Source organism: Oryzias latipes, assembly GCF_053564925.1.
Source record: "Oryzias latipes strain Hd-rR chromosome 1 unlocalized genomic scaffold, Olatipes_Hd-rR_3.1 chr1_Y".
Classification (NCBI taxonomy): domain Eukaryota; kingdom Metazoa; phylum Chordata; class Actinopteri; order Beloniformes; family Adrianichthyidae; genus Oryzias; species Oryzias latipes.
The window spans coordinates 9,020,834-9,033,526 of record NW_027616335.1 but is presented as its reverse complement, the minus strand read 5'-3'; the positions used below and the strand labels follow the sequence as shown (position 1 = coordinate 9,033,526).

The window sequence follows — 12,693 nt, the reverse complement described above, 5'->3', positions numbered from 1 at the left end:
TACATTTCAAAAAGTGACTTCTTCTCTGTTTTTTCACAGGAGTGGATCAGTGCTCCCTGAAATGGGTTTAGTGTTTAGAGATAACAGCTCAATTCCCACACTGGCAAATGCAACAACAGTACTTAACACTGAACTTACCAGCAACAACACCGGTCTGAACATTTCAGATGGCAGTGTTAATGCAAGTATGTATGCAAGAAAACCGGCTGAATTTTTTATGTTTCTTTTGTGATTTAATGAATTGTATACCTCCACATTTTATATCTGTAAAAACTGACATATTGTTTTTGATGCAGCCAGCTACATTGATCCCGCAACTACAACAACCACAACAACCACAACAACTATCCTGGCTACAACAATATCAACAACTGTCCCTACTACAACACCCACAGCAGGTAATTAAAATATAGACGGTTAAACTCTTTTTCTTTTTGGCGTCTAACAGGCTTATTTTAAGGTGAGATAATACAGCACTGTAATAACTTTTTCCAGAAGATTTGGCATGTGACATAATGGGAATATTTTAATGGAGAAAATGTAAAACACAATTTTATTTAATTAACCCATAGCTGTTGCAACTTCACTTACAGTTAGTGCAACTTCATCATCAGTCACTGTACCTACAGCATCAGCTAACACATCAGCAACAAGTAAAACTTCATTAATAATCAGTCCAACATTGAACTTTTTTAAACTGAACACCACATTTTAAATTAACCAATTTGCTTTCACCACTAGTTTTTCCAACACTAAGCAAAACATCATCTACTGAGAGCACTTATACAATTACTGCTACCTCACCTCCATTCACTGCAACTTCATCTCCAGTCACCGCAACTTCATCTCCAGTCACTGCAACTTCACCTCCATTCACTGCAACTTCATCTCCAGTCACTTCAAATTCACCAACAGCAACTACAACTTCACCTCCAGTCACTGCAACTTCATCTCAAGTCACTTCAAATTCACCAACAGCAACTGTAACTTCATCTCCAGTCACTTCATCTTCGCCTTCAGTCACTGCAACCTCACCTCCAGTCACTTCATCTTCACCAACGGCAACTTCATCTCCAGTCACTGCAACTTCACATCCATTCACTACAACTTTACCTCCAGTCACTTCAAATTCACCAACAACAACTGCAACTTCACTTCCAGTCACTGCAACTTCATCTCCAGTCACTTCATCTTCACCTTCAGTCACTGCAACTTCACCTCCAGTCACTTCAAATTCACCAACAGCAACTTCAACTTCATCTACAGTCACTGCAACTTCACCTCCAGTCACTTCAAATTCACCAACAGCAACTCCAACTTCACTTCCAGTCACTGCAACTTCATCTCCAGTCACTTCAAATTCACCAACAGCAACATCAACTTCATCTACATTCACTGCAAATTCACCTCCAGTCACTGCAACTTCCCATCCAGTCATTACAACTTCATCTCCAGTCACTTTAACTTCAACTCCTGTAACTGCAACTTCATCAAATGTTACAGCATCTTCCCTGTTTGTGAGCACAACTCCAACACCAACCGCTGCAACTTCACCTCCATTCACTGCAACTTCATCTCCAGTCACTTCAAATTCACCAACAACAACTTCAACTTCATCTACAGTCACCGCAACTTCACCTCCAGTCACTGCAACTTCATCTCCAGTCACTTTAAATTCACTAACAACAACTTCAACTTCATCTCCAGTCACTGCAACTTCACCTCCCGTCGTTTCAACTTCACGTCCTGTAACTGCAACTTCACCAAATTTAACAGCATCTTCCCTGTTTGTGAGCACAACTCCAACACCAACCGCTGCAACTTCTCCACCAGTCACTCCAACTTCTTCAAACACTACAGTGTCCACAACAATTGTCAACACTTCTCCAACACTATCCGGTGCAATTTCCCCACCAGTCACTGCAACTCCCTCACCAAATAATACAACTTCAACATCAATTACAAAAACATTGCCACAGCAAAATACAACCTTCCAAGTCCAAACTACTGTATCTGGAACCATATCTACTACACTTTCACCAGGTAACATGGGCTTTTTTAAAAAAAATACTAAAGCAGACCCACTTTTTTCTACACAGTATATTCATTTTTCATTTGAAAAAATATCTTTTGAACATTTGCCATTCCTTATTCATGAACATATAAAAGATTTTAATATGTTCTTTCTTTTCTGCCATGCTTCATACAGCACCGTCAACCAATGCTACAAGTGGAACACCGGTTCAGACTACTCCAATTCCAACTACTAAACCAGTCACCACCCAACCTGATGTGACCACCCCTACAACTGTTGCACCCACAACTGTTCTCCCAACAGATCCTCCCACAGGCAATGAACGAGCCTTGAGAATTTCCTTCCGTCTTCTTGACACATTTACATCAGATCTTGGAGATAGGAACTCTGCGAGATTTAAACAACTTGCTCAAGTAGTGATCATCCAGGTACATCTTTTTTCCCTATACTATTATACTTTTATGTATATATTACACATTTATTCATTACTTTCCATGACATTTTGTTTTAGGTAAACATTGTGTGCAGAAGAGTCTATGGATTCTTATTCCTTCGGTCTTATGTCATTGCGTTCCAGTAAGAGTGCATGCTTTTACATTAAAATCTATTTATTTTAAATATTTTTCATTGTTTAATAAATCATTTGGTCTTTACCTACATTTCAAAAAGTGATTTCTCTGTTTTTTCACAGGAGTGGATCAGTGCTCCCTGAAATGGGTTTAGTGTTTAGAGATAACAGCTCAATTCCCACACTGGCAAATGCAACAACAGTACTTAACGCTGAACTTACCAGCAACAACACCGGTCTGAACATTTCAGCTGGCAGTGTTAATGCAAGTATGTGTGCAAGAAAACCGGTTGACTTGTTTTATGTTTCTTTTGTAATTTAATGAATTGAATACCTCCACATTTTATATCTGAAAAAACTGACATATTGTTTTTGATGCAGCCAACTACATTGATCCCACAAGTACAACGACCACAACAACCATCCCGGCTACAACAATCTCAACAACCATCCCGGCTACAACAATCTCAACAACCATCCCGGCTACAACAATCTCAACAACTGTCCCTGCTACAACAAACTCAACAACTCTCTCTGCTGCTACAAACACTTCTGCAACCACAGCGTCCTCCACTACTTCTACTACAGCAACCACACCAGCAACAGACCCTCCAACTTCCACAGAGGGAACCCTTAGGCTTAGATTTAGTCTTGTCCGAGCGTTTAAAGCAGATTATGGCAACAAAGATTCAGCAGCTTACAAGGCTTTAGCTTTAGAAGTTATCACTGAGGTAATAATCCAGCATAGTGCAACTTTCTCCTATTGCAAACTGCCAAATACTAATAAAAAACCCTAATTTTAGTAAACAAAAGAAAACACGCAATTTCTTGTTTTCTCTTTGTTTTAAAGTTTTTGCATACATGTGTCTGACACTTTCACTGTCTTTCAGATTAACAGAATTGGCAAATTGCTGAATCCATCAGCCTTCAAACGGTTCATTATTAATTCATTCACGTAAGTTATTACAGAAACAACTGTTTAAATGTCATTTGACTACGTATATTAAAGAAGTTCTATGTATTTTTTACTACAGGAGTGGATCCACGGTTGCAGACGGGTATCTTATTTACTCTAAAAACTTAGTTCCTGACGCAGCCACGACTAGTCGACTGTTTGAAACTCAACTGCAAAGCTCAAGCTTAGATTTCATAAAAGGCACTGCGTCTGCAGGTAAGTTACGGCAATATTCTTTATGTATATGTTTAATAACTTTTTTGGGGTACTAATGGGAAAACTATAAAAATGTAGGATAAAAATATCATCATACAGACTGTAGTGCTGTGTCCTTAAATTTAAAGAATATTAGGCATTAAGGATCATCTGAATTAACCAAATGATCTTCTATTCAATTGTTTCAGAGTCAACAACAACATCAAGCAGCCCTCCTCAACCCACCATGGGCACATTGGCCTTCTTTTCACTGACTGTGCTCGCTGTAGCACAGATGCTTATCAGCATATAGAACCAAAGCTTTGACTTCAACCGACTTATCCCACAGTCTTTTTTTGAAATGTATACTAAAGAGCAGAAGAAAATATGTGTGTTGTGAATTTTGCAACTGCAGCATATGGTAAAGGGATGAATGCAATTAGTCAGAAATCACGACAAATTAACAGTATTTTTTAGATTTAATATCATATGCTATTTATATTACTAATCAGTTCTCTGTGATAAAAAAAGTTCACATTATGTATTATTTTTTTGTTTTGAGAATGAAAGCTATTTCATTGAAAAATGCACATGTATCAATGAAAGTGAACAAAATATTTATTTCTTATTTAAAAGGGCTTTGCAGTTAACTATCTAGAGGCATTGTGCACTCTGAAAGAGAACAGGAGTTTAGATTTGGATGTAGACTACAACATAACTCAAACAACTGATGCTAAAAACAGGGATGCCTGGAATTCCCAGACAACATCTTAGAGTAACTGTTCTCTTTGCTTTTTTCAAATATTTATTTTGAAGCTACATCCATAAAAAAGAGATTAAGTGAGTAAATAATTTTAAATGTGTTGCTTTTGCAGGATCAAAGCAGTTTTGAAAGAATGTGCACTGCCTTTAAATCAGGTATTTATTGCTTGTCTAAAATGTCAGTGTACTGTCATTCTAGTTATTTGTAAGCATTTTCTTCTTTAGCAGATTTTACTAAATTATTTCTGTATATGTCTTATTGAGGGGGGGTAATAAAACTGTATTATTAATCAACTGAGCAATTAAAAAAAAGCATTCAAAAAACTTCTTTGCATTTGACTGTTTTATACTTTCTTTGCATTTTTTTTCAACAACATTTTTTTTGATTTTTTGATATTGAAATGGTTTATTTCAAGCAATCAAATAGAAATAATACACAAAAACAATATAAACATCAGTTATACATTTATACAGTAACTAATCAAACTTAGGATAATTAGACATAATTAATAAATATTGCTTGAAAGGGAGTGGAAGGAAGCGAACTTATATAATCCCACCCCATTATACTATAACCATTTTATTACATGATTTATCAATATCCGGTTCCTAGGTTTTATCAGACAGAATTAATAGTCATAAGGTATCAATAAAGCACATGCCAAAGATGAATTACTTAAGTACTACGTCAAAAATAACTATTTTAGAAATCAACATGGCAAATGCAGCATCTGAAATATATGCAAATTATGTTACTTTTAAAAGTCATGCTTTAAAACATAATACTATATCAGTAAAATAGACACAACACTGTTTCAGGAATTTTCATAGCAAAAATTTCATCAAGTATCAAAAGTTAAAAACATGTGCAAAGTTATGCTACATTAGGAAAGATTTTTGAATCAATTTATCAATTTTAGGAGCTAGTGAAGTACTATCATCAAAAGTCAATCAATTTAACAATTTTCAAAGGTGATTAATCATTTGTTTTACTCTTTTTGTATTTTTTTTTTTTTGTATTTTTTTTTTCTTTTTTTATATAATAAAGTAATGCTGTGGGGGAAAAATAAAAAGGGTCCATAAACTGTCGAATTGTCCAAGGTTGGCATTTCTTCTTTTACTGATAACAGCCGATTCTCTTGGTTTAAACAGTTAATAGTTTTCTTCCATGTTATGTCTGCAGACATTAGATTCAGGTCCATATCCTTCTTCAGCTGATATCAGCTGCGGTGAAAGTTGAGGTCAAGTTGTCTGCAGGTCAGAACTCTGCTGTTATTCAGGTTACGTCAGACATACAGAGAAAGTGATGATCCCAGGTGTCATATTTCTTGAAATTATTTGGCTCTTTGATTTATTACTCCACGTTGTTTCAGACAACCGTAATCAAGCACTTCTCAAAGTCCTTCATGGTGTTCACGACCAGAACCTTGGACCGGTCCTCTGGACCGAGCGGTTTGACGTAAATCCTGCAGCCTTTAACCCAAGTGTTCTCAATCTGCTTACGCTTCCTGAGAAGCCGTGCATGTTTTGAGATTTCAGCATTCCTTCTGGTCAGATGGTCGTTCAGATAAACAGCCGAACCTTTCAGTTGTTTCCTTTGGTTCATCAAAGCTAGCTTGTGTTTGTGATTCACAAACCTGATGAGGATCGCTGGTTTATCCGTCTCCTTTCTCCTGGGGAGCAGGTGGCAGGTCTCGATGGTATTGAGATACAGGGAAATCCCTTTAGATGTGAGAAATGAAAGTATTTGCTGTTCCAGCGACGCTGCACCAAACTCCGTATTAGAACTGCTAGCTACGCTAGCGCTAGCATTAGCAGTGCTAGCTCCTGCTGCATTCAGCTTCGCTCGAGGCTTGATTGGTACTCCAGTGAGAATGACATTATTCATCCTTACTTGCTGTTCCACATCGTCCAGTCTTTTCTCCAGAATCTCGACCCGGTTTTCTCGCTGCTCGTTTTGAGCCCGAAATCTTCGGAACTCTTCCATCATCTCCCAGAGCGGTGTTAGCTTAGCCGACACTTGATCCATAAAACTTTTCAGCGTTTCTTGAATAATGTCAAGAGACTTTTTGAGCTCTTCATATTCCTGGGGTTTCTTCGGGGGCATGGTCAGCTCTCTTTTTTGGAGAAAAATCAACTTTTTAAGTAATTTGAAGATAGTTGTATTCGCAGAGAGGCACGCCACGCGTCCTGCTGTATAACCCGGAACCGGAAAGCCTCCAAATTTTATTCTTATACAAGGTTGCAATAATAATGCAGTTTCTCAATTGACTATGATATCAGAGTACCTTTTATGACTCCATATCTGAAAAAAACAGTCATAAATATTTATTACAGTTTTTCTCAAATGCTAAAGCACAAAAGTGTTACGGGGGGAATGGAAAGTACCCAGGCGCAGAGAAGGAGAGGAGGCAGGAGGTTGCAGGGGAACGGGGTTTAATAACAAAACTAAAGAAAAACCAAAAACCACTGCAGAGCAGGCTAGAAACACTCAAACTCGAAACTCGAAATACACAGGAACGGGGAAACATTAACCTATGGAGCAGCACAGGAGGAAGGAAAAGACAGGACTTAAATACAGACAAGGCAACAAGACACAGGTGGAAACACTCAGGACTGATGGGGCAAGGTAAAACTCGAAATAACAACAAAACAGGAAATACTACAAAATAAAACAGGAAATCAAGGAACAAAACACAAAGGAACTGAAACCGTTACAAAAAGCCAGTCCCTTAAACCAAATGACCAATTGTCCAAACACATTTACTAAATCTAGCCATCATTTTCCAATAGCATAAACACATTTCACATAAAGACACACTTCACAAAACACAATCCTCCATTCTCATAAATCTTGACACATTGTTCTTTGCTAAAACACAAGTTGCAAAAGGACTCTGCTCATGTTCTCAAATGAAAGCTCATGTGATGCAAAATGCTTGCCACAGTCAGCAATATTTGAACACAATGAACACACCTGACGTCATTCATTACTCACAACAACTCAAAATTGAAGACACTTGTTTCTAATGCTGTGACCACATTTATAAAGAGAAGTTCAGAGAGCACAGTTTACTGAAGATTTCAAACAAATACAATGGATAAAGGATGAGTTAGGGGAAGTGGAATTCGAGTCAGAGGAGGAAGAAGAGCTGGCCATCGAAGAAGAGAAGCAGGCCAATGAGGAAGAGGAGTTCAAATCAGAGGAGGAAGAGGAGCGGGCCAACAAGGGAGAGGAGGAGGTCCAGGAGGGAGAGCAAGATAACCTCGCACCATCATTACAGACGAGATGCGAGCAACAGTCTTTGACCATGTCATTGTCCATAGCATGACAATGGCTGAATCAGAACTAAGAGTCTGTCCAAACTTTAGTAGGTTCACCGTGGCCACCATTATCAGGGCATTCAACCTGCAGAAATGAAGGCAAAGATGCTGTAACATCATTGGCAAAGAGCCATCACTGAGGTTCCTGGCCAACGGGGGGGGTAATATTACTCTTTGTGTGGCTATTGGCTTGTAGGGGCTTGTCCACCGGCATGCTGTCCTTGGGTCTAACAATACCGTGATTGTGAAAAGAAGGAGGGAGAGTTCCCAGCCACCCCCACACCAAGACCCCCGCCGCAGCAGCCACGGCAGCGGCCGGGCCCCACCCGAGAAGAGTGCCCACAGCCCCAGACGAGCACCCCATCACCACCCAGGAGTTCTGGGCACCCCCCGCCCCACCCCAGGTACAGGCCAGGACCCCCAAGGGAGACCCTTTCTGCGCTCCAGGCAGCCACCTACCCGGCCCACGGCTGGTCCAGGAAGCAGCAAGGCAGGGGCCAGCCGTCCCTGCCCAGGAGGGGGGCACCCAGGAGAAAAGGGGGTTTGTAAACTTGGCCCAACCAGACTCGGCCACTGTTGGAAATTTGGTGAGGCCCAGCACTCAGGGGAAAGGACCAGAACCCACACAAAAGGGACACGGACACCCCCGGCTCAGGCTCAAAATTCTGCACCGCATTAGAACAGTTATCAGAACATAAAAAATAAAAGACCATAAGTATGGCAAAAATACAGTTAAGAAAAAAATATTAAATCAAACCCTATATTGAAAAACTAATTTAAAATAAATATTATAAAGCACAGATCTCTTATCACACAAATAACAGGCTAAAATAAATATAACTGCAGCACCATTAAGAACAGAAAACACTAACTAAAATCTAACCTTTCTAGCCTTCCTTGATGCAAACTCGTCAATAACATCATCATATGAAATCTGCTCCCCCACTGAATGATTGATACTAACAACGGCAAGGTTAGTGAGTCACTCCTGAGACATTGTTGACCTTAGGTACGACTTGATCAACTTGAGTTTTGAAAAGCTCCTCTCCGCTTGAGCCACAGTGACTGGCAAGGTGAGTGCAATCCCCAGAGCAGTCCAAAAGTTGGGATTTCTGATAGATCCTTGTCAGATATGAAAGTGATAAACTCAAGGAGACTTAGAGTCGTTGAACAAGTCCTGAACAAGCTCTCTACTGTCCAAATCACTGTTCCCTTCAAAATGCATTATGTCGTCTAGTGCCTCGCATTGCTCTGTCAGCTCCTCATCTGCAATATAGGCCTTATAAAAAACATTTATGAATTGGAAATTTAAATTATCATGATCTATATCGATCTCTACTTCAGAAAAGAAAAATTAGCTCATGTTTGCTGTCTTCAATCCTTTGTCTGGTACATTTTTAGTTATCCCCTGTTAAATTATGTTTTGTCATCATAAAGTTGCAGTAAATGGTAAATATTCATCTTTAAAACTCCCAAAACAGATTTATGAAAATTCTATTGACTAATAATATAACCCAACATTTGTAAATAAACAAAAAATAAACTTCAATAATGCAGGCTCAAAATGAACCCCTAAATCCTCGGTTAACTGTTTAAAAAAAAAAAAAAACATTGTGAAATAGTTTAGGCTGCCACAAATGATTGTTAAAGTAATGGCCAATCTGAAGTTATTTGCCCATTAGCATGTTATGGCAGCAGTAGCAGCAGCATATTTCTGATGTGCATTTTTTGCATTTAGCAATAAATGTCCTCACGAAGGCATCAACTCCGTCGACTAAACCAACTGTCACATTAGTGACAACATTGTTTTGTGTTTCCATTTTTTATTTGGGCATTTCACACAAAATTAACCCAAAAAACAATGATTTGTTTATACCTTTATTAAAATAGGTAATAAAATGTCACTGTATGACTGACTTTTAAAAAAAGTTTTATAAAGTAGATTCCACCCCCCACCCTTGTCCCCCATCTGGCCACTTCATTTGGAAGCGACCAACAGTTGAAGTGTATCCCCGCTGCCCCCCCCCCCCCCCCTTTCTTCACACATTTCCAGCAGGATGTTGTGACCCTTCTGGGCCACCGTACAATTTACTGTAGATTTATACAACTCACAATACAATTTTCCCAACTCACAAATCTAAATGCCTAATCTGAGAACATCCATTACTGTAAAGTTTCTAAAACTATGCATTAGCAATAGTGAAACAAAGAACCTTCTCACAAATTAAGCATTGTTATGTTAATTGTTTTGCTGTAGTGTGTAATGATGTGTATAGTGTTTACATTTATGAAAGCTTTGAGCTGCTCTTTTGCTGTGAAAGTTTGAGTTTTGAAGTGAGAAGGTGTGGTTGTGTTCATGTAGCTTTAGAAAAGGGTGTTGTGTTTAGACATTTATGAAAATGGAGGACACGTTTGTGAAATGGGTTGTTGCATTTGAGAAAAACTGTAATAAAGTGTTTATCAACAAGGGCAAACATGGTCCTGCTTGTTAAGTTCTTGAAAAATTGTGCATTAAATTACTTATTCATTGACTTTATATCATTTAAAAAGAACTATACTTAACCTTTTTGCAGAGAAGGAAAGGGAATGCATTTTTATTTTGGGGGTACCTATACCTAAAGATATGAGAGGTTCTTTATACTCTACTACAAAGAGAATCAAAGGTTTTTGGTATGCATGGGACAAGAAAAAACTTGACTTCTCACCTATCCATCCATCCATTTTCTTAACTTGCTATATTTTGGGGTCACAGGGTTGCCAGAGTCAGCCCCGGCTACTGTTGGCAAGAGGTGGGGTACACCCTGAACAGGCCACCAGTCTGTCACAGGGCCACACAAGGACTCCCTCATACACAGATCCAGAGACACTTTAAATTGACCAATAAACCTATGAAGGCTGTGTTTGGACTGTGGAAGGAAGCCAGAGTGCCTGGAGAACTTCTTACACATGGGGAGAACATGCAAACCTTTATAGAATGCACAATTTAAGACTCGAGACTGTATGGTAATCCATTTACAGAAAAAAACATTTTTTGGATGGATTACACAGAATTTAAAAACTGGTGGCTGCACGGTGGCGCAGTGGTTAGCGCTCTTGCCTCACAGCAAGAAGGCCCCCGGTTCAAGTCCCGGCTGGGGGACATGAAAAACACAACATCAATGGGGGACCTTTCTGTGTGGAGTTTGCATGTTCTCCGGGATCTCCGGCTTCCTCCCACCGTCCAAAAACATGCTACATAGGTTCATTGGCAACTCTAAATTGTCCATAGGTGTGAGTGTGAGAGTGAATGGATGTGTGATTGAGGATATTCCACCCTGCGACAGACTGGCGACCAGTCCAGGGTATCCCTTGCCTACGCCCAAGTGGCCGGGATAGGCTCCGGCAACCCCGTGACCCCGAAAGGGAATAAACGGTTAAGAAGATGAATGAAGTACCATAACTGGTACTTATGGAGAAGTACTGACCATGCTGACCAATTTAGGCATCCTCAGACACTGGATGAGGTGAAAACTTGAACTCAAACCTGAAACTCTTCCTGCTCAGCAATATTTTGCAGAGGATTGAGCAAAAACTGAGGATTTGTGCCACTTATTTGCTCAGGTGCCAATGGTTTCAATGAACAGCAGGACAGACTGGTTTCTTTACCAATTCTTTTCGTAACTTCTCCGTTCCACAGGAGAAGTTTTTTTCTCATTCTCACACATGTACTGTCTTGCTCATACAATGGTGGAGTAAATTACATAATGTCTAGTTTTAATTTGCTAATGTGAGATATAGAGTAGTTTATTCAGTACTACAGGATTGTTTCCAGCTTTACAGTGACCTTAGTTTACTAGTCAGTAACAGAAAAGTCCAGAGACATCCAATCCCAGTCCTTGAGGGTTGCTGGTCTGTCTGTTTTTCACCAGCCCTCCATTAGAGGAACTTTTAATTAATGTCTCCATACAAGTAAAAAATATTTATAATCAAGTTCAGTAGAAGAACGATCAAATTCTTTGGTTTATGCCCTACGATCCCTCATAGATCTCAAACTGTTCTTCCTGTGCAATATCCAGACACCCCTTTGCCAATTGATATTTCAGTAGTCTGTGCTTTTGTTTTCCACCTTTTTGAGAACCGCTTATTTCAAGTACAAAGCATCAAAACCAGCCAAGCTGCAGTCCATTGCTGCATGAGATGTCAACCCTCCTCATCTACGAATCTCCTTGGTCCTTGGTCTTCACCTGCTCCTCGATTGCCTTCTAAAAGGTGCATCCCTCCGGAAATGACAAAAGGTTACTTCTCTCTTACTATTGGTGCATATAAAATTTTGGTGTTAAGATTACGTGCAGGTTCCATATTTCACTGTCGATTCTCTGTTGGAATCTGTGCTTCTGATGGCTTTCTATGGTGTGGTCAATACACAAATAGAACCTTCTCTTTTAACTCACTACGTGATTTCACTTTCTCAGATTTGTTCTTTAAAAGCAACTTTATTCCCTTTATCTCAAGCATTCTAAACTGATCAGTTCTGCTAAGTTATTTATATATTCATTGCCAAGACTAATACTGCTTTTGTCTTTATCTATGCATCGCTTCCTGAACCTGCGACCCCTACTCCCCTGTCAGCACTTCAATGATGTAAAACCCTTGACAAAGTTGGCTAGCTTCCAAGTTCCACATTCTTTGCTCGTTCCTGCAGCTTCCCTGCAGATCGCGACCCTGCACTCCTTGAATTGGTGCCGCAACGACGACTGCACTCCACTTACCTATTTCTGAACTGGAAGTGATGGGCGGTGGACCTCCTTCGCGTTCCAAAGAGACTTCAGACTTAAATCAACCAATATGTTGGCAGCAGAAAGGAAATCATTTCTT

At 39.5% G+C, this 12,693-nt stretch overlaps 1 protein-coding gene across 50 annotated transcripts in view; it reads left to right on the top strand.

The window, feature by feature from the left end:
• Positions 1-4,840, top strand: part of LOC144990461 (uncharacterized) — a 41,476-nt gene extending 36,636 nt beyond the window's left edge. For 41 of the 50 annotated variants that reach the window (XM_078943830.1, XM_078943874.1, XM_078943847.1 and 38 more), the window contains 11 exons: positions 40-185; positions 297-398; positions 594-653; positions 742-2,043; positions 2,210-2,463; positions 2,547-2,611; positions 2,727-2,872; positions 2,985-3,334; positions 3,494-3,558; positions 3,638-3,774; positions 3,963-4,840. In XM_078943830.1, coding sequence (XP_078799956.1) covers positions 40-185; positions 297-398; positions 594-653; positions 742-2,043; positions 2,210-2,463; positions 2,547-2,611; positions 2,727-2,872; positions 2,985-3,334; positions 3,494-3,558; positions 3,638-3,774; positions 3,963-4,066 — 2,731 coding nt within the window. In that variant the 3' untranslated portion in view covers positions 4,067-4,840. The remainder of the gene's footprint in view (positions 1-39; positions 186-296; positions 399-593; positions 654-741; positions 2,044-2,209; positions 2,464-2,546; positions 2,612-2,726; positions 2,873-2,984; positions 3,335-3,493; positions 3,559-3,637; positions 3,775-3,962) is intronic. The other 9 variants (XM_078943876.1, XM_078943872.1, XM_078943849.1 and 6 more) reach the window with 5 other exon arrangements.
• The last annotated feature ends 7,853 nt before the right edge of the window (positions 4,841-12,693 follow it).